The sequence below is a fragment of the Rhamphochromis longiceps genome, linkage group LG1 (assembly GCF_057381845.1).
Source record: "Rhamphochromis longiceps isolate RC_006_pf linkage group LG1, R_longiceps_female_GT1.1, whole genome shotgun sequence".
NCBI lineage: Eukaryota > Metazoa > Chordata > Actinopteri > Cichliformes > Cichlidae > Rhamphochromis > Rhamphochromis longiceps.
This window is the reverse complement of record NC_140557.1, coordinates 13,161,526-13,183,418: the sequence shown is the minus strand read 5'-3', so window position 1 is coordinate 13,183,418 and position 21,893 is coordinate 13,161,526. Positions and strand designations below refer to the sequence as shown.

The 21,893-nt window shown below is 37.6% G+C and overlaps 2 protein-coding genes across 4 annotated transcripts; one reads left to right on the top strand and one right to left on the bottom strand.

Moving 5' to 3' along the window:
* Nucleotides 1–1,205: 1,205 nt before the first annotated feature.
* LOC146678410 (proline-serine-threonine phosphatase-interacting protein 1-like) lies at nt 1,206–14,007 on the top strand. Of its 2 annotated transcripts, none has more exons than XM_085387531.1 (15): nt 1,206–1,486; nt 3,688–3,788; nt 4,423–4,497; nt 5,271–5,305; nt 5,394–5,500; nt 5,968–6,030; nt 6,266–6,358; nt 6,733–6,778; nt 6,972–7,051; nt 7,743–7,841; nt 8,554–8,650; nt 8,865–8,961; nt 10,485–10,573; nt 11,230–11,345; nt 11,503–14,007. In XM_085387531.1, exons 2-15 carry the CDS (start codon nt 3,754–3,756, stop codon nt 11,632–11,634), a joined length of 1,164 nt encoding a protein of 387 aa, XP_085243657.1. In that variant the 5' UTR covers nt 1,206–1,486; nt 3,688–3,753; the 3' UTR covers nt 11,635–14,007. The 2 variants fall into 2 exon arrangements, with proteins under 2 accessions (XP_085243657.1, XP_085243596.1); XM_085387470.1 differs by lacking the exon at nt 1,206–1,486 and adding an exon at nt 2,987–3,113.
* A 146-nt stretch (nt 14,008–14,153) lies between these two features.
* LOC146678409 (tetraspanin-3-like) lies at nt 14,154–21,259 on the bottom strand. 2 transcript variants are annotated; one of them, XM_085387604.1, is made up of 7 exons: nt 21,069–21,258; nt 19,652–19,843; nt 18,594–18,668; nt 18,117–18,218; nt 16,018–16,170; nt 15,818–15,901; nt 14,154–15,290 (listed from the first exon to the last, which is right to left on the bottom strand). In XM_085387604.1, the coding sequence occupies exons 1-7, from the start codon at nt 21,129–21,131 to the stop codon at nt 15,198–15,200; spliced, it is 762 nt and encodes a 253-aa protein (XP_085243730.1). In that variant the 5' UTR covers nt 21,132–21,258; the 3' UTR covers nt 14,154–15,197. The 2 variants fall into 2 exon arrangements, with proteins under 2 accessions (XP_085243730.1, XP_085243804.1); XM_085387678.1 differs by lacking the exon at nt 15,818–15,901 and having other exon boundaries at nt 21,069–21,259.
* Between the last annotated feature and the right edge of the window lie 634 nt (nt 21,260–21,893).

Below are 21,893 nucleotides of genomic sequence, written 5' to 3'. Positions count from 1 at the left end.
TCTCAGTGTCCAGGGAAGCACACCGGGGAATAAAGAACACATGAGGATCAAATTGATTAAAGCTGGAGTTCTTAGCAGTAATACTGAGGATTAGGACAGCTAATAAATGTTTCATTCAAAGCCAGACATAGATCAAACGTGAGAAAGGTCTCAGCTCACTCTCAGGGTTTGGTGTGACTCTGCTCCTTTCGCTCCTCTTCCTCCCACTTCTCATTCTCCTCTGCCTCCTTCAGCTGTTAGTTTTCAGCTGTATTATGACAGCCACTACAGATCATCTCACTAGCAACTACAGGCCCTGCCCTTGCGCCTACACATCATTAACCCTCCATCTGTCAGCTTCCTAACAGGTTCCCACTAATGTGGCCAAGGACTCATTTCATTCCATTCTTAGCCAACAGGCAGAAGAAATTAACTTTCAACTTTACTTTGTCCTGTTCAATCCAAACCTGCCTTTTTTCTCTGACTTTTACTCCTCTCTCATTTACCTTCTGATTCTGCTTCCTCTTTCATCTTTACATCATCCCCTTCCTCACATTACCTTTGCTTATCCTTTTCCATCTTTCTCTGCACTCCTCATCCACTTTTAACCTTTCTACTGAACAACTCTCACACCCTCCCCCGTTTTCGTTCACTATACCTGTTCTGTATCTGGTGAGATTTAGGGCTGGGGCCAATGGTCAGCCGGGGATTAACAAGATGGAGGATAGAGAATGTGTGAAAACCAGTTAAGTCACACACCACTCTGCCTGTGAGAGGCTAAAATGCACAGAGAGAAGCGCAGATGACTTACATATATGTCCAAATCCAAGCAACCAGGCAGAAGCAGTTTCTGACATCACTCTCAGCCTGTGCACACTGTTTGGACCACTATTAAGTGCGAAGACACACAAAATCAATATAAAATTATTGCAAGTCTTGTTGCAGAATTGATCTAGAAAATCAAAAAATCAAAATGTACTGAAATTTGATACAAAAAATTAATTTTGTGTAGAATGCGCGGTAGGATGTAATGGTTCATGGTAGCGCTGGTGACACTGGTCTTGGCAAATGGGCTGTGTGGCTATGTGTGTAACTCTATCTGTGGAGGGGGAATACAGCAGTGGTTGGGTAATGGAAAGGTCATTTAGCCAATCCCCCAGGTAGGGGGGCTGGTCTGACACGGCTCGTTTGTCACAGTTCAATAACTACCACTCCGGAGAGTGTGAGGGAGACAGAGAAAACATGTGAGAGAAGGGTAGGAAGTGTGTGTGTGTGTGTGTGTGTGTGTGTGTGTGTGTGTGTGTGTGTGTGTGTGTGTGTGTGTGTGTGTGTGTGTGTGTGTGTGGGCTTGTGTTCAGCCCCTGGAAGCACAGCTGATTCCCAGGGCTTGTCCCTCCATTTGAGGCTTCAAACGGGGTCACAACGAAGGCCAAGCATGATGGACTCAGACATCATGATGTGAAAACTTGTGAGCCTTGGCCTGGAAGAATTATTTTCGCTCTAACTGGTAAGTGTTTTGGCTTTCCAAGTGGGAAAACTGAATTATTATTCTCCTCTTGAACCCAGCAATGGCCACTCTACTGATAGCTAGCTTTAATCTAAAGCATTTGGTAAATAATCAGAATGAAAACCAAAACAGCATTTCCTGAATACAAATTTTCTGTGGTTGGGAACTGATGAAAAAAAAAGTTATTGTAAATACTGATGTAATTTCCTACTATTTTATGTCAATTTATTGGATGCTTTTTCGTTCGTTATCTATGTCAGCATTGGTATCTGATATTCCACCATTTCAAATCTGAAGGAGTACCAGAAATTACTTTGAGAAATGACAAACACTGATTAACTGTTACTCAGTGAGTTGATGGGATTTTAATGCAACCTATTTAAAAAAGAACACTAATTGGATAAATAAAAAAGAGTAATTATAGAACAAAATGCATATGCAATGCAAATAAAAAAACAATAAAATAAATAAAGCCCCATTATTCTGAGTTAGATGTACTGATTTGTACAGTCCCTTTAGCATGTTGTTCAGTGTGTGACAAAATGATTTTCCAGCTTTGTGAGAGAGTCAAAGATTTTCACACATCTCACTGAGCGACTGGTGAGAGACGCCACAGCCTGTCCTTCTTCTCACTTTGAAAATCAATATTAACCTTCTATGTGTTCATTCACGTGTCTCTGTGGCTTCCCTTAGAGATGCCCGAGGCACAGATTTGTATTCATCTCAACTGGGTCGAGAGATTTGGGATTTTATGTCAGACATCCCATACAGATTTAGGAACTGTTGATTCAGGTGGGTTTGATTCCCATAAAGTAGACTTCTTATATTTAGCCAGTATAATATTACAAGCCTTGATGTTTTACAAAGATTTTTGGCTCCCTCTTGTGGTAATCTCTGGAATGTACATGGCAACAATAGTTTCTGGAGCTCTAATGACAGAAGGTTAATATGCTGATGATGACATATTATTAAAAATAATATTATCTAATTTTGCAGCACTTCATAATGTCATCTTGCAAAACAACATGGTAAATGATTTAAGGAAGAAAAGAGAGAATCAAAGTAGTCTAACATCACCTTAAAGCACATTTAATTGTATAATATTAATGTCTTAAAATACTGATAAAAAATGTCACTGCAACATAATTAAAATAAGACAATTATGATTTACCACTAACGCTACTTGCAGCAAGTAAACCATCAACTTTTGGTTACAGTATGTGACACTTAAACATATTGCTTGTCTCTGTGTAAGTGTTGATTACATCAGCAATGCAACACATCACACATAACACATAACAATGCATAACAATACAAAGACATACTGACACCTTTACCTAGCAAGGCACATGTAACTGCTGTGCTCTGACACAACTGTTAGACCAAACATAAAGTGAAAGAGTTGCCGTTTCACAAATGGGCTGAGCTGTCTGTGGTCAGTGACATCACGGGACAAAAGCTCTTCCTCATTCAAAGTGACTCACTGACGTTTCAGCCATACAAGGTTGTTGGTAAGCTTTTAAATTTGGAGAAATGTCCTGTAAGTGAGGTCGGCACTAAGAGTTGTGCTTAGTTCAAGGAAGTAAAAAATACAATGGCTCCTTTGATGTTTAAGGATGCTTTCTGGGTAAGTATATTTTTGTGGTATTGTTGTCTACTTGCTTTGTTATAGTTTCTAAACTATAGTATGTATTAATTATGTTGAACAGACTGTTTTAGGAACCCGAGAAACACCACGAGAAACACCACGTTACAGTCAGCTATCGCTTGTTAAAACATTATATATTTTACACCCTAACTGTCATCTGTAAGTTACAATTTGCCAAATCAGGTAAACCACAAGTGATTATAGTTTATACTAGTATAGACACACAGCAGTATGGGGTGGGAGTGGGGGTGGGGGGGTTAAGGTAAGCTTTACAACTTAAAAAAAATACTTAATATGCACAATTATCAACATCATACATGTAAAGACACTGTAACGTGTTGAATCACCACTGCGTGCACTTGAAGCGATCTAGAGGGTTGGTTTACCAAGTGTATTAACTCTAAGGCTGCCATGCCACATACAGATATCTTTGCAGTACACAAGTGCTAGTTCTGCATTTTACCACAAAATGAGCCTAGAACATGTTGCAACACCTTTTTCAGAAATGCTGTTTATTGCAGCAGTTTTCGTTTTTTGTGTTTCGTCAATGCAGGGGTCTGACATCACTTGCCACGCTGGGTATGAAGCCGTGACCCAAAGGTTACGAGATGGAAGGCAAATGTGCAAAGATGTGGAAGAGCTATTGAAGATGAGGTTGGATCAGCTTGTATTTGTGCAATCAAAATAAACTTAAAATCATGGGTTCTGTGATTTTAATCATAGCTGCGCTTCTCTTTCCATGATCTTTACTTTACATGACTTCATACATGGAATCAACTTCCAGCTTGATCATAACATTAAGAAAAAAATAGCTATCTAGTTGTCATTTCACTCATTAAACACCACATGTGGCTAGTCATGTATGAAAGATAGCAGGCCCATGACTCATTTAGGTCACAAGATATGAGAATTTAGCTATTTCTTCTTTTAATTCTGTGTCTTGAAATATGAAAATATTCTGCATTAACACTCATTTGTGATTGTTGAAATATATTAATTGATAATGACAAGTAATTCAAGATAAACCTTAAGATGTCACCAAAATCATCTTTGTGATGTTATGGCCTGAATAGAATGACGTAACATAAAGTCAGTGATCCTTTAGGTAAAAGAGCAACAAGAGTTTAAGTAGCAACAAAATTTCAGGTAAAAATGTTGGTATATGCATGTCAAGGAAAATGTTGGACTGTTATAACAGACTTTATATAAGCTAATTCAGTTTTACAAATAAATACTAAAATATACATTCTGGGTTCTAATGATTTGTCTGCTTATTTATACTCCACAGGGCACTGGCAGAGGAAAAGTATGGAAAGGAACTGGTGACTATTGCTCGCAAAGCTGGAGGACACATAGAGATAAGGTGAAAAACTTGTTTTGAGGTCAGCATTATGTATTGTATAGACTGCCCAACTAGTACATAAATATAGCAATTTGGACAAAAACTTTTATTTGGAAGGGTTTTGGTAAGGGATGGACATGTTAAGGGTGACTGGCACTGACCAGGAAGACTACATATAAAACTACAGTCAGGCACATCATCGCCACATTCTTTAAGAGGAAACACATTTGTGCGTGATACAGAAAGTGAGACACAGAAAAAAAGAGACTGAAGTGTAAGTATGTGTGTGTGCGTGTGTGTGTGTGTGTGTGTGTGTGTGTGTGTGTGTGTGTGTGTGTGTGTGTGTGTGTGTGTGTGTGTGGTAAGCCCCTCGCTCAGTGTACAGTAGGTCATAACTTGTCAGTTTCCTGTTCCCTGCTATCTCAGACATCTGTACTGAACTCAATATATTCTAAGAGCCGCAAAAAGGAAACAATGAGCCTCCAATAAAAGAATCATCTAAGTGCAGTAAAACCAAATAAATCTTTTTCTTTTTTCTTTTCTTTTCTTCTTTAAACAAAAAACAAAACAAAACTAGGGCACAAAGTCTGCCTGTTAAGGTTTGGGTGTCCTCACGGTCTTGGCAGCTGGTTAAACAATAAAACACAGTGCAGAGTTCTAGCAATAAAATTGTACTCAGCTGCTATTTTGCTTAAAATTTTGCTTTAAAAATGTTAATCTGCCTCTTTGTGAAAGAAACACAAAGTGCAAGCATGGTGAATAATTTTGATTATGAATGTGTGTTGTTTTTCCAGCACTTTGAGGGCATCATTCGAACAACTAAAAACTCGTAAGTCCATGTGCTGTGTAAAGTTACACCCATATATGTGTCAAATGTCAAATGGTTCACAGTGCCATTTCGATGTTTTTTGTTGCAGAAATTGAGAACATTGGAAACTTTCACATCCAACTATCTGATATATTGAAAGAGGAGGTGAAAAAGATTGAGAGTTTCAGAGAACGTCAGAAAGAGCAGAGGAAGAAGGTATTTGGGAAATGTGTGTTGCTTAACAACTGACTTATTAAATAACCCCCCCCCCCCCCCCAAAAAAAAAATGGTTAAGGTGTGAATACTCTGAGGATAATATAATTCTTTATTACTTTTAGTATTGCACAAGTCATTAGAATAATATTGTAACTAATGGCTGTTTCCTGTTTGGAAAACACTGTGTTACGTAAGTGTTGACTTAATCCTGCAACCATTTAAATCACTTTACAGACACTGAGTGCAATGCTGTGATAGCAGCTGATAAGGGGAAACCTATAGTTTCAAAAATCAAACGATTCAAGACTTGAGTAAAGACTAATTCAGTCTTTATCAAAGTGACATCAAGACTTTTATCACATTAACAGTAAAAATCCAGGTCTTTTATTCATTAATGAACAATAACTGCAAGTATCAGGTTTGCATTGAAGCAACATATGCAAGTAATTTCAACCTTTTATCTTTAGTTTGAAAGCATCATGGAGAAGGTTCAAAAGAAAAAAGTTTCATTCTTCAAGAAGACCATGGAGGTAGGAGACACTTCCACTCCTATCATTTATCACTAACACATGGAACCAGCGTGATTTAGAAATAAACATGAAAACTTAACCACATAAAGGTTGTTTAATTTATGTTCAAGCAAGCACAAAAAATAGAAGTCAGATTTTTAAAAAAATAAAAAAATTTTGCATCACTTACAAAAAGTGTTCTTCCTGTTGCTTTGTCGGAAATAGAACTAATAACTTTTGTTTCTCTTTTTCTTAGTCTAAGAAGAACTATGAGGTGAAGTGCAAGGAGGCCGATGAGGCAGAGCAGGGGGCTGAGAAAACAAATGCTACGTCCAAAAACCCTGAAAAGGTCAAATAAGTGCATGAGCTACCTCGCTAAAAGACAAATGTTTTTATAAGCAACAAAATACAAACTTTTAGATTATTTGAGAAATTCACCACAAAATATGCAAATGCCCACTGTCAGTTCTATTTATGAACTACAAGTTTCCAGCTGTCAGCGGTGCAGTCTTTATGATGGGACTTTTCTGCAGTTGTGCAACAGTTTGCAAGGCGGAACTAAAGTGTGTTTGTGTGCTGGTGTGAGATGTTTTCTTTTCTTCTTCTATCTCTTTCAAGACCATTCCCTATACAACGTATTTATATATCAGTCTCTCTGACTGGTGTTAAAATGGTTACATAACTCACTGAACGTGGCTTCCTGTGCACCGATTTCATTCACAGGTACGTCACAAGATAAAGCAATGCAGGCAGGCGGCCAATGATGCTGGTATGCCTTCACATTTTATTTTTAACTTGCATGCATTTTTAGTATATTGCATTCATTGTCCACTACTTTTTTTGAGAATATTTCATGGAAAAATAAATTAGGAGAGTGGAAAACAGTGCGGCGGTCATTGTTGTGTTCTTTACCAGTGTTTCATTTGTTAACTGTAACTATTAACTATGCTCTATTCTCACAGAGAAGGTGTATTTTAACAACATTGTTCAACTAGAAGCTGTTCGCCAGGACTGGGAGGGGACACACAAAAGTACATGCGAGGTACTGCAGAATATTTTCTCGTTAACTGCTTTCTAATCATGTCTCTATTCAAAATAATGGCTTTTAACCACAGAAATAGCTTCACACCACAACCCCTATAACTGTGAAAACCTTCCTGGCAGCGACCATTTGCAGAAGTACATTTCATCTTGCGCTGAGAGAGCCACAAATGGAAAAACATACAACCATGCAGAAACACACTTAATCACACAAAAGTTCTGCTTTATTTTTTTCGAACGACAGCCTCTTTGTGTTGACTTTGCTGTCACTAGTGGACACACACACACACACACACACACACACACACACACACACACACACACACACACACACACACACACACACACACACACACACACGCACGGCACCTCTTGGTGGTGCCCCTGTAAGTAAGAAGAGAAAAAAGAAACTATAATGAGCTTTGTATATGTTAAGGCAATTCAACCCTATGTCACGGCAAATATCACGTTTTGCTGTGATACTGAGTTGCTCATTACCCAACAGGGTATCATTTCAAAATGCGTAACAAACACACAGGTTCACTGTGCCCATTTTGCCTCTCTGAAACGTGAAATGGGCACGCATGCAGAAGTTGCATTACTGCAACCCAGTATCATGGCAAATCTTGAAATAGTACATAGTACAATAATACATTGTTGGTAATAACACAGAATTCATTTGATAATTATAGGTGTTCCAACAGTTGGAGGGAAATCGCATCAGCATGCTCAGGTGTGCTCTCTGGGACCACTGCAATCATTTCTCCATGCAATGTGTCAAAGATGATGAGGTGAAGTAGTTTTCCCTTTATTTAATATTTAAACAGAATAAAAATGTCAAGAAGAATAAAAATGCAAATTTCTATTCTTAAATCAAGTATAAGTACATTGTCTTGCTGGATAAACCTAAAAAAAGTTTTCTTAAAAAACAAAATGAAACATGCAAGTTCGTAACAGTTACAAAAAACTGATTTTAAAATTTTATTCCCAAATGTTCTTTTAATGAGAATTTATCAACCAGAATTGTAATAATAGTGCAGTTTTCACTCTTTGTCGTTCTTCTGATCACATTTTAGTTCAATGAGGCTTTAATTTTCAAATCTTAAGTGTGCTTAAGTTGAATGTCAGACCACAGCTATGGCCTGCTACTGGATAAACTAATGGATTGTGACTTGAAGCATGTTAGTAGGCTCATGTAGCCTTGACTTCTTCTTGAAAGTTATTACAATCACTTGGCCGATAGTTTTATGGGCTCCGTACTTGCCACTTTCTTAACCATTCTAAATATAAATAACTGGCAGACAGAAAAAGTGTGTTTTCCAGGATTTAGGAATCTAAGATTTTGTAAGAGCTGGTGAGCAGCATTGGTTGATTGTATATAAACCCAAACCGGGATCTTTTCATAAACCTAATTAACTATCACTTATGCATAAACCTAAATGAAAAGTGAAAGTAATATAATAGTAATATAAAATGTACTGAATTCCTCCTTTTTAAAACCAGTCTTACGAGGAGGTGAGGAAATTTCTGGAACAGTGTGACATTACCAAAGACAACAACTCTTTCATAGAAATGAAAGGCACTGGATTGAAGCCACCAGGTGAGCTTTCACAATTTGTATTTACTGGAAAGATGGTTGTTTTGTTTCCTTTACTTATAAGTACAAAGTTGAAGTGAGAAAAGTTCCACTACAAAATAACAGGATATAAAGAGTGCAGCTCAGCTTCTTGACTTTTTCTTTCAATTGACAGACAGGCAAAAAGTATCACTTGGCCTCATTTCTCAAATGAGCAGGTTCACTTTTCTTCTTGCAGAGCCCATAGTGTTTGAAAGCTATTACAAGACGGGGACAGTCAGGGACAACAATGGCCAAGCTCATTCTGTAGGAGGAGAAGAAGATCCCTCAAAGAGGTGAGACAGAATTAAAATCTTCTTCTTCCAAGCAGTTCATATCCTGCGATGCAGGGTCCGATGTTTTGCATGTCTTCCTCCAATTCTCCCTATCCAGGGCGTCTTCTGGTGTAACATTCGCAGCCTTCATATCATTTTTGATTCGGTCCATCCATCACTTTTTTGGTCTTTCTCGTGGCCTGTTGCCACCTAGATCTAATTGCTGTGCTGTCTTGTCTTTGCGATGGAGTTCTTATCGCTACAGGCAACATGGCTGTACCATTGGAGCCGCGCCTCTCTTGTCCGTGATCGGTGTCACTCCCCATCGTTTCCTGACATCTATGTTCCTCGCTCGGTCTAGTCATGTGAGACTCAAAGGCCACCTCAGCATCTTCATCTCCATGGTGTAAAGGGCTTGTTCGTGCTTGGTCATCGCTGGCCAGCACTCTGACCCGTAGAGTGCCATTGGGCGCACGATCGTCTTATAAACTTTCACCTTAAGATAGATTGGCATTCTCTTGTCGGATAAGACTCCACTGATCTGACGCCACTTCATCCACACTGCGTTGACACGGAGTCTAGCGTCTGGTAGAGTTTTGCAGTCCGAGGTGACAAGGGACCCGAGGTACTTGAATTGGGCAACTTTAGTCAGTGGCTCACTGTCAATAGTGATGGTACTGTTAGTCTGGGGGCCGCATTCAAGGTATTCAGTCTTCTTGATGTTCAGGTGCATGCTGTTTTTGGAGAGCCGATCTTTCCACACTTGTGTTCGGGTTCGCAGGGCTAGGCAGAATTAAAATGGGAAAAAGAAATCCAGGTGAGGCCCCCACTTATATCACTGAGCTTCTGCAACCCTACTCTCCAAACCGGATCCTTAGATTCACTGATAGTGGTCTTCTAACCATTCCACGGACCCATCTGAAAACAAAGGGGGATCGCGCTTTTCAAACCTTGGCTCCAATATTGTGGAACAGTTTACCTCCCCCACTACGCAACATCAACCCTTTAGCTACTTTTAAAACAAAGCTCAAAACACATCTGTTTAGACAGGCATTTAGGTAATATTCATGTGTAGCAAACTGTGTTATTGGATGTGCTATTATACTGTGTTTTACTGTTTCAATTGATATGCTTTTATACCTTTTTTATACCATTTTTATTGTTTCATTTGATATGTTTTTATTCCAATGTGAGTTACTTTGAAATAACTTCCTGTTTTAAAAAGCGCTATATAAATACATTTAACTTACTTACTTATTAATTCCAGAGGAGACCTGCTTCAACAGTATTTATAACATACTATATACTATACTATAGTGTATATAATATACTATATAATATACTTTAGTTCATATAATGTATATAATATACTTTGTACTCTGCAAACTAAACACAAACCATGTCCTGAAAATATTCTCTTTGTTAATCATCATCTTTATCTTCATCGTTTGTTATTATTTTTTTAATGTTAGAAATTTGGACCTTTGCTCGGTGAATTCACAAAAGTAAACATTTGTATCTTAAATATCTTTCTTGATCTAAAGGTGTTCTGATCCCCTGCTTGGAAGGTCTCTGAACATTGGCATGGACAGTCCACTCAGCCCACGATCTACACTGTCATCCATTGGAGAATGTAAGTACTGCAACTGCTCACTCAGTTATATTGTTAAACTGTAGGAAAGACCTAAATCTTCAATATTTTGTTGGTTCTGCTATATTTTATGAATTACATATATAGAGAGTTGGTCTTTCTATTCATATATTGGAGGTTAGAGCAGTCAATTAATTTGAAACATTTCACTATATGAATCAGAGATAAAAATGATATTCTAATATTATATCAAGAAAGTACACTTTAAAAGTAAGAAAGAACTTTAAATTTGCTATAGTGGACTTGATGAGAGGCCAATCTCTTCTCCAATGAGTCATGTATGTGCCAAATGTGTAAAACTGTATAGACTGTTGGTTTTGAACAGTAACACATCACAGGCCCTGTTGGTCTCTTAATGTATTTGCATGCATACACACTGCAATTATAAAACATGGGGCTAGAAAAAGTATTATATGTAGTCATGGGTCAAACACATAGGTGTGTGAATTTGTTGGTTTTTGTGCTATTTAAAGTTGGACTCTGTGGGTGGATGTGGGTGGCTACCTTTGCCCTTAGTGTGAGAAGCTGCACTTTGAAAATCTTTGTCATGGAGCTTAAAAGACATAACAGATTAATAAATTTATTTATTTATTTTTACATTTTGTGTTTGCACTTTCTGACATTTAATTCTGCTTTAGTTCAGCTTTCAGATGACGGATATGCACCCCTTCCATGCATTCACCAAGAAGTGCCACTGTCCACGGGTCCACCTGATGAAATCTTCTATGTTGTGCTTTATCAATACACTGCAAAGGTGATTTGCATGATTATTTTAAAACCTACAGCAAGAAAGTGAACATTGAGCAAGATGATCGAGAAAGAAAAGAAGAAAATAGACAATATTAGCAGTACTGTATTTAAGCGATATTTGCCTGTAATTAAGATGTGCTTTCTTTACATCGACTGATCAGGAAGAAGATGAGCTATCTGTGAGCCGAGGAGAAGTAGTTCGAGTGCTGGACCAAGAACAAAATGGGTGGTGGACGGTGGAGAGGAATGGGTTTAGTGGACTGGTGCCAGGAAATTATCTAGGCAAAATTTAAACATGTACGCAAATACAGTAATTTTCTTTATATCTCAGGAGAAATTCAATTTATTTATAGTAATTTCATGAAAAAGAACCGTAAATCCAATTCTTACTTGCCTGCCCCTTTACCTTAAAAAAGTAGTTCACAAAATGTGGGTGGGCTATTTCACTGATAATATGCAACTTTATTTAAGTAAAATGCTATGTGCATCATTTTTTATCGTTAATATAATTAATCAAATTAAATACTGTGGGGGGTGGGGGGTTTATAGCTTATGATATAGAGCATGCAAAAAAAAAAGAACTTTGAGAACCACTGCCTTACAATGAGTTTTATCATAAAATGCAATAATTTATGTTATTGGTATCTGATTTTTGCCCCCAGAATGACTGGTTTTGGGGGACAAACACACTGTGATTGTGTAAACACAATTGTGCCCCCACAACATGCGTGGTATACACAGAACAACAGTTGCAAATGCAAGAAAGTAGACACAAAGAATGTCAACACATCAAAACAGATGTCTCATATGCTTAAAAACTTGCACGCTTGCAAAGACACACACCAAAGCGAACACATGCCACACACAATACAGCCTACAGACACACACATTTTTGCCAGGCTTTTTTTCCCAAGTGCTCTTACAATACTGGCTAACATGAAAAACTAACCAAAAACCTGAACTAAAAAAGATCATTTAGTAAGCAGTAGACTACCTAAGCAATTAATGCAAGTTAAAGGAAATGCATTCACCAGCTTATATCAGCCTCATTGTTTAAACTGGTTTGGATAATCAGTATAGCTATACTGTTTATCTCATCTTTAGTTCCTATACTTGTAATATATGACTAAAGAATGGTTAGCCATCTACTTTAGAAAACCAATGAAGAATTTTAAAATTCCCTTCATTCAGTCAAGTTACCATGTTTTCAACATGAATCTGTATGTTACTAATAGTAGCAAACTAGTACTGCACCAGTACATTCTAAGCACTGTAACATCACATACTTTTTTCATTAAAATTTGAACTTAAATGACTTGTGATGAGATGAATCATCTTATTCATCTCAAATGACAAGAAAACAGAATGAGTACCATGTGTAAACCACCAGTGACTGCTAAGTTTAACAGCATTAAGCAGCCACATATATACAGCGGAAATGTATATGCTTCTGGCTGTCAATCCTTCTTTGTTTAGAAATGCAGTTTGTGACTAAACTATGACATAGTCTTTTAAATCATCCATTTATTTGGTGCACATGTGAGCTGGTGAAAATAGAGGGCTGGATTTCTAGGAAAAGGAAGGTTTTCATAGAACTCTATGCTGTCCTTAACAACTGAGTACAAATTATGATTCACTACCTTGTAGAATCACCTTTAGCAGCAATAACATGAAGTAATCGTTTTTATACTTCATCCGTTTCTCACGCTGTTGTTGAAGACTCATCGTTACAACATTGCTTCGGTTCATTTAGGTTTGTGAGCATTTGCTCACACACAGGTCTCTTAAGGTCCAGCCACAGCATTTCAGTCATGTTGAGGTCTGGACTTTGCAACATATTTTCTATTTCAGCCATCCTGCTTATGTGTTTGGGATCATTATCCTATTGCATAGCCCAGTTTTGGCCAAGATTTTGCTGTCGGACAGATGGCCTCACTCTTGACTCTGGTGTTCTTTGAAATACAATGGCTGCAAAATGAGCCCAAATTATCAGCCCTCCGAAACCATGCTTAACAGTGGTATGGGGTGTTTGTGCTGATGCGCAGTTGGCTTCCAATAAATGTGCCCCTTTGCATTATGACTAGGCATCTCTCTTTGGTCTTGTTCTGGAGGTCTTTTGGTTTGCTCAAATACAACTTTGCAAACCTAAACTATTATTCCATCTTCTCCCTACAATTCTTCCAAACAAGCCATACTCGTTCAGGAATTGTACTGTCAGGAACTTAGATATAACACCCTAAATAAGGAATGTAGCTCTTGGCCTTTTGCAATTTTTCTAAGTATTGCATGGTCAGACTTTGGGTGAAATTGCTGGGGAATTTACTACTGGGAAGTAGATGTGGTCTTGTAGCGTTAACATAACAAAACTAAATGCTCCAAATTAGTAATCTGCCAAAACTTCTTCTTTTACAGAGGTGGTCACACTTGCTGATGATCAGTTGCATTTGATTAGCAGCACCAGGCTGATAATTACCCACTGTGTAATGTGTTTTTCACAGGACTGCATAAAATCCTGCAAAAACGTTCCTTTTCATATGACTGTAGTAATCATCATTTATATCTGCTGTACATAAAAGTTTTTCTGTAAACCTTCCACAGACCATCAGCTACAAAAGTAGCACATACAGATGAACAAACTACTAGAATAAACTATTTTTATGCTTGTCAAGTGACGGCACATTTAAACATGTTTAATATAATTCCATGCGCCTGATGATATAGCCATATGATATTGCTTGTTTAAGTACTTTGTGTCGGTTTGGGTTTTTTTGGTAGCATATTTACTGTCACGTGAAAAAAAAAATTAAAAGAATCCAGTTGAGGTGTATGAGTTTATTTGTCTCCTTTTATCGCTCATATTTTTCTGTGGAACTAGCTAAATATGGGATCAACTTAACAGCTTAAAAATATTAAAAGGGTACACACTTTCACTACAAGGTACAAAGAATGTGTATTTTTTTAAAACTCAGGTTTAAACTTAAAAAAATCAAACTAAACAAGTAAATGTGTGACTGTAACCGATTAAATCTACATATATAAATCTTTAGGTAACACTGATAATACTCCTACTGATGGCACTGGAGACCAAATAGTTAATTCACAATTTATATCTTAGCAATGCCTTGTTAGTGAAGCCTGATTTGGAAATTTACAATCGGAATATTTGTGAACATAAACAACTCTTTCACCAAACATCGCTTTGAGAATGAGATGCTGCTCCAACACCTAAAAAAACCAAACATTCATAATTCTTATTCTGCAAATCTTAAAAACTAGACTGCATTCATGGAACAGCTAAGATTAAAACGTCAGATCTGTACTATGCTAAAAAGATTTGTCTGGTCAAACCAAGGCCTTGGTAACAGAGTACATGTTATTTTTAACACAGCTTATACATTTGGACAACCACTAAATATCTCCAGAGTTCCAGCCATGGTGCAAAATAGCACGCCAAGAAAAAGCTTTCATACAACACGACCAGTCTTATTTTCACATTTAAGCTTCTCGTCATCCTTATTGGGCATATACACAAATTTTATGAAGCCACAATTTAAAGAAAAAAATTGCACATCAATAATCAGAAATCAATTAGCCATATACAACTTTGGCTTTTGTAAATATTTCAGTATTTGTAACAAAAGGATAAACATTTAAAAGTAACAGGAACTTGGAAAGCATGTCAATAAATAAATGGTTTTCCCTTGAAGCCCCCACCCAAAACGTCAGTGTTCGCTACTTTATCATGAATTGTGCAAGGTGTGCTTGAGCTTATATAACTATAGCTGATAACTAGTGTGAACATGTCCTGTGACGCTCCTGTTGATTTTCTTAGTGTTTTGTTGGCCGGCTGCATTCTTCATGCATAGCTGTTGGTTGTGACCAGCAGCTCATACGCTGGGTCGTGGCTCCTCCTGCACAGCACCACGCAAGCACAGAGCATGCCCAGCATCTGCAGGCAGACAGCACAGGGATCAAAACTGTGAAGTTAATTTTTTCCCTTCAGCAACCTCCATGTGAATTTCATTAAACAGCACAACTCAACAGTTTCAAATTTTAACAGGAATATTGGGACACACTATAGAACATACTCTGTAATGTATAAGAACTATACTTGTATTTATCACTATATGGACTCTGGCTGTAAAGTTGGATGTTATGCTGACAACAACCACAGCATAGATGCTTTGTTAAACATAGATGCTTTGTTAAACATAGAGTCTTTGACCACATTTACTTTGTCTCAATTAGGTCAGAGCTACTTTCAGTTCACTTGTTACCAAGACAACTGCAGTTTCAATAATACACCCTACTCACCTGAGTCTATTGCAAGACTCTTTAAATATAGTTCTGATTATAAGCTTTAGCTGAGAGATGATGCGGCATATAAATATGTAAAATCTCACTATAACTATCTGCAAGACAAAATATAGGTGTCAACATTTTAAGACCCTTGTGTTTGCAGCTTATATTCCTTACCTGTATAGATGCAAAAGTCAACGCAGCCCATATGACATACATCATAATCTCCTTTAATTTATTCACAACAAGAGCTTCACATCCCTAAAGACGAAAAATAAAAAAAGTTCTCCAGCTATAAACACACTTGTAACATGCTGGAAAATACTTACAGTCTCTGTAAAGGATTTAGTTACAGACGCCAAACTAGTGGTGTGTACCTCTTGGTAAAGATCTGCTGGTCGAGTGAGCGTGCCTGTACAGTTGCTGATGTTGGGCTGACAGCAACTGACGGGGACGCTGTTGTTCTTGGATTCTTTAAACCAGTGGGTGTTCTTCCAGTCAGAGTAGTTGTGAATGCCGCAGCAGTGAAGCTAGGACAAACGGTGGATGAAAATGTTTAATTACAATTTTAAAATTCATCATCATCTAATATATATATATATATATATATATATATATATATATATATATATATATTAGGGGTGCAACGATATTCGTATCGATATTGAACTGTTCGATACAGTGCTTTCGGTTCGGTACGCATATGTATCGAACAATACAACATTTGTAATTTATTTTATCAACTTTCCTTCTGACGATGCTGTCTGTGTTGAGCGCTCAGTGAATCTGCGTTCGACTACTCCGCCTAGGCTGCACTGTCGAGCGCAGATCCACTGAGCGCTCAACACAGACAGCATCGTCAGAAGGAAGAGCACAGGGCACCTCCCCCACCCTCATTCAGATCTGGCGTTTGGAATTATTTTGGTTTTCATGTGACGTATGACCCTGAAGGTAAGCGAGTCATGGACTAAAGTAAAACAGTATGTTGGATGTGCCATGCAATGCTCAATTACATGGGTGGGAACTAGTGTGTTAGCGCAGTTAGCTCGTTAACGTGTTGGCCGTCTAGCCCCACGCACGGGGCGATCGGCGGTAGCTCGTTAACGGAGATTTGCCGTGTTGTGGCGTTAAGGTCATTTCAACGAGATTAACCTGAAAGCACTAGTGGGAACACAACGAATATGACTGCACATTTACACCGACATCATCCTAGTGCAAAGACAAAAACAACAAGCATGCTACTAACTTTACCCGAGTCATTTAGACAGCTGTTAGCACGTGATTCTCCTTATGCTGCTGAGAATATAGCCCAGAAGAAGCGGATAGTATAGCTTTTATTTGGAAAGAGCCATTTCTCTGTAATAAACTCTCTTTTCCAAAGATGAGTGATTCCTCAATCAGATACAGGGCTTGCAATATCGCTAGCCCGACGTCCCGGAGCTAGCGAAAAGTCGGGCTACCAAATTCTATCTCTTCCCTGCCCGTCGGGCTATTGTAGGAAAAATATATGTCAATGCTTTTGCATTCTTTCAGAAATGTAGCTGGGTAATTATGTCATTGGCATCGGTGAGCCACTGTCAATATGTGACATATTGAAATCGCGTTTGAATTTGCGCTTGTTTTTTTGCTTTCACTTTGCAATCGTGCGAACTGTGTATAGAGAGCGACAGCACTGATCTGTGAGTGATGATAATTTGCGCACCAATTCCTCTGACATCGTCTTATTAATCGTTAGCTTACTATGCAAACATGACAAGTGAAATCTCCCGCAGCAAGCTTAAACATGTGAGAGGTTGATCGCGCAGAGAATCGCTGAGCTTATGTGAGTGCGTGTGTAAAAGCAGCAGGATTTATATTTGACTACGATGACCTGGATGACTGAGAACCTTCACAGACAGATATATATTTTAGTTCTGCTGAGCCAAATAAGACAGGTCAGGGTGAAGAAGTGACAGCCAAAGAAAAGCTTACCACAAAACGGAGAAGTTATGACAAATCAGACTATAAGGCAAAAAGAAAGTGCAGCTTTATGGTTTCATGGACAAAATAATTTCTGTGGCTGCGATATGACGAGCTAAATAACCAGGGCTGCACATAAATGGTCCGCAGGTGCGCATTCACTGTCAAAATAAAAAACACGCACAAGGGTTAGGGTTAAATTTAAAAACTGTACTTTTGAGTTAAAATATATATTTATAATTTTAATAAATGACAAATTAAAAAGGCATGAACATTTTTTTGTATCGAAAAAATATCGAACCGTGACACCAAAGTATCGAACCGAACCGAACCGTGAATTTTGTGTATCGTTGCACCCCTAATATATATATATATATATATATATATATATATATATATATACACACACACTACCAGGAAAGCATAAAAAGTAACGTAATTAAAAACTGCACGCACTCACTTTTTCCTCAGTTTTAGATGACAAAATCATTTGTCACAATAGAAGTTTTTTTCTCACCTGCCTCTGCACATAATCAATCGCCCGGCTAGGAGCATCAGTGTTGGTGCCGCTGTATTCATTGTAAACTTTTTGAATGGAGTGATTCACCTCATCTTCTACCTATAAAAACAAAGAAAAGAAAAGAAAAAAATAACACAACTGTCACTATTCACCACTCATTGCTCACTCAAAGTAATTTGCTGACTTAGTCTTATAACATTGTCAAAAAACTAATTATAGAAGCACTTTAATCCAAACAGATTAAGGATAAATGAGAGCGGCTAATTTAATTACATTTATTCTTCACAGCAGAAGGAGCTGTTTTACACACAGTAATAAACCATTTATTTGTAAATTACATAAAAACTTCCTTGTTCACAAGGGGTTGCCACAGTGGGTAATTTATCCTGAAACAGGAGACAAATTAAGATTTAGCAGCAGCATTACATTGTCGCCTTTAACAGAAGAGAACGTGACCAGCAAAACAGTGTTTACCTTTGCTCTGTATATGTAGCCGAGCACCACCACCACACACTCCGTTACAAATACCAGCAGGAGTATGGCAGCAAACTGAAAAACAGGGACAGAAAGCTGATGGTAAAATTGATCTAAAATTAAAGAAAATATTGAACATAAGACATTTCCTCTCTGTCTTAAAGCCTATATTAAAACTCTTAAATCAATAGGCAGTTGGCCACTGAATGCATTAGTAATTAATAATAATAATAATAATTGTCCCCATTTATAAAAAGTGTCTTTTCTAATGTAATTTCAATGCAATGTGAGGTTGTATCAATCAAAATTGCCAAAACAAGTGAAAATGTCAAATTATTGGCATTTTATTTTTAAAATCCCTCCCTGCATTTTTACCGCATTTTAAGTATTTTCTTCCACTACTGCAATTTAATTCAATAAACTCCCATTAAAACCCATATTGCATTATTATTGCTTTAGCAAAGCCATGTATGTACATTCCCAGCAAGAGTCGGTTGTCAGCATCCCCCAGTAGTAAATTAAAAAAGGGAGTTTCTTCACCAACTTTCAACAAAGCAAAAAGTTCTCAAAATGTGCAACAAACTGTTCTCACTAAAGACATAAACTTCTTTCAGCACTTGAGGCAAAAACACAACCATGCTATGAAGGTAATATAAAGGCTATGATATACTAGCAGCTGCTGATGTCTGACTGAAATGTAAACAAACGACTCCCCCAAGCGCAGCACTTGCAAGTTATGCTCAACACCACCATTAGTGATGGTCGAAAGGAAGGGCTTTAAAATGCTAGTTAAGAAGCTCAAAGCAATATACAGCATCCCAGGTAGAAATGAGGTTTTAGTGCCAATATTGTGAAAATGCCCTTCCTTTACTTACAATATTAATGGTGCTGCCTGAAAACTGCAAGCATGAAAAACACCATTCAGTATTTTTTACTTTATCATCAGAAATATAGCTATTGCAAATTTTCTTGATATATATCACCCACCTTCCTTGGCACTTCTTAACGTGTTTCCTACAGTTTCCTACCATAGGCATACAACCACTTTTTTCACTCACCGTTGCCAAGCCACAGGAGCTTTCACGTATTGTTGCGCAGCAGCCAATCAAACCGATGATGAAGAGAAGAGTTCCGACAGCTATGATTACAACAGCTGGAATCAACGTGTACACATCTTCAAAGAAGTGGTCATAGTCATCATATGTGATAAACACATAAGCTCCAATGTAGCATAAAATTCCAGCTGCAGCCTGCAGAGAGAAACAGGGAAAAATAACCTGCTTTTCCAATGCTTCAATATATGTGAGTGCAAATCATTTAATAATACATTTTCGGCCTAAAAGAATTTAACTGACACTTCTTGCAGTTGCACCACCTGACTTAAGCCATCTTTGCAACGTTTTTATTTGGTAGCAAAAGCATACACTTCTCCCCTATTATTAGTTTTTTGATTTCATAATTAAACTATAGTTTTTGTATGGTTGCACCACCCTGACATTTGAGAACATGCAAACCATTAAACAATTATTTTAATGAGCTGAACAGCTTTAAAATGATTGTTATATCAGATTTTGAATGTATAATAATTTAAACCCCAGCTTTAAAAGTGTTCTTAGTCTTCTCTTTTTTCACTACTTTTATTTAACCAAGAGAGTCCTGGACAAGATAGCAGCCTTACAAACTCAAAACATTTTTTCAAAATGCTACAAACACAACATTATATATAAGATCTACAACATGATATCCAATAGAGAAATATTCCTTATGCTGCTTTTATACTCACACACAAATATAGGCATGTTTACCAAAACGGAAAAATTGTAAATCATATATATTTTTTGAATAAACTCAAAATATAAATATTATTTATTTATCAAATTAAAAACCTACAAGTAATTCATTTAATAAATGGTTTTAAATAGAAATCATGAACTTGGACACAAAAACAAGACATTTCAATCACCCACATGTGCTATAACGACATCATAGCTTCACATGAATAATGGTAATTCAGGCTCGCAGACAAAGCACGCATAAGCAGTGTGGACTGGGCCTCACGTCTCTATATTATTCAGTCATCCTGCTTGATCGTATATTTTGAATTTTGCTCATCTATACATGCTTTAATTTAGCTCTGCTGTTCTTTTAATATACTAGCATGATGCAGCTCAAACTGCGCTGGAGGTTAACTCAGCTGCTGCTGCATAACGTCATAGCTATAAGTTGTGGGCGGCAGCTAAAGAACACGCTACAGCTACAGCTACTGCTAACCACTAAAATGGGTTTCCAGTTAAGGTCCGTGCATCTTACAGTAAACACTAACGTCAGAGTGAGTCTGTACACATAATTACCGCCATATAATGCATCTGTTTTATCGCCTAACTGCAGTGCATCTCTGGCGCAGTTTGCTAACAGTCTCCATCCTTGGCCTTACTGGGATGCTGCACATTGTTCAAGCATCTGCCGTTTCCTTACCCAAAATATTAGATTGAGGAAAACCAAGACGGTTTTAGATGACGTAATCCCACACTGGCCCATCGTATCGAGAGAGCTTAAATGGAAAGACTTAGTATATATGTATATTTAAAAAATAAAATACTGATGCACCTGCACCTTTGCTGTTAAAATAATAAAATGGCTTCGTCCTGCCCCACTGTGCAGATTCTTCTAGGTTTGACCAATAAAATAGCCGCAAGGAAGCGCTGCTCGGTCACGTGCTCTGGTGACGTCACCATTCAAAACAAACAAACTGGGGGTAATGCTGGGACGTTTGTCTACAACATTGTACTACATTTGAGCTAATGATCTGTGAGTCTGTAAATCTATCGTGCGGTGTTATTTGAAACAGCATCTATTTCATAAAGTTCTGACACAGCACCAGAGTTAAAGTGAGCTTGATCAGTCTTTTAGAAGTAACTCAAGAAGTTTGATATTTAGAATTTGCATGTGGGGTGTTTCTTTCTTCTCCCTACATGCTGCTCTCCACAGCTGCAAGTTTCCTTCATGCCAACTACCAGCTGTGCTACTCCTATTTTACTGCAGCTTTCCAATATTGTAGGCAGGAGGTTTCTGAGAAACATAAACTGGCATGAATAGACTAATGCATGTATGTATTTTTTAATTTTATTTAATGTCTTATTATCTTGATGACTGCACTCATTAAACAGTTTTTCCTTATCTATGTCCTTTGAGTTTGTTAACAAAGCTAGCAAAGTAAAATAGCTTCATGGTGTCAAGCTCAACCCTGTCTTTAAACCTTAAACCTTATCACTTAACTCATTAATGACTGAAAACTTTGGG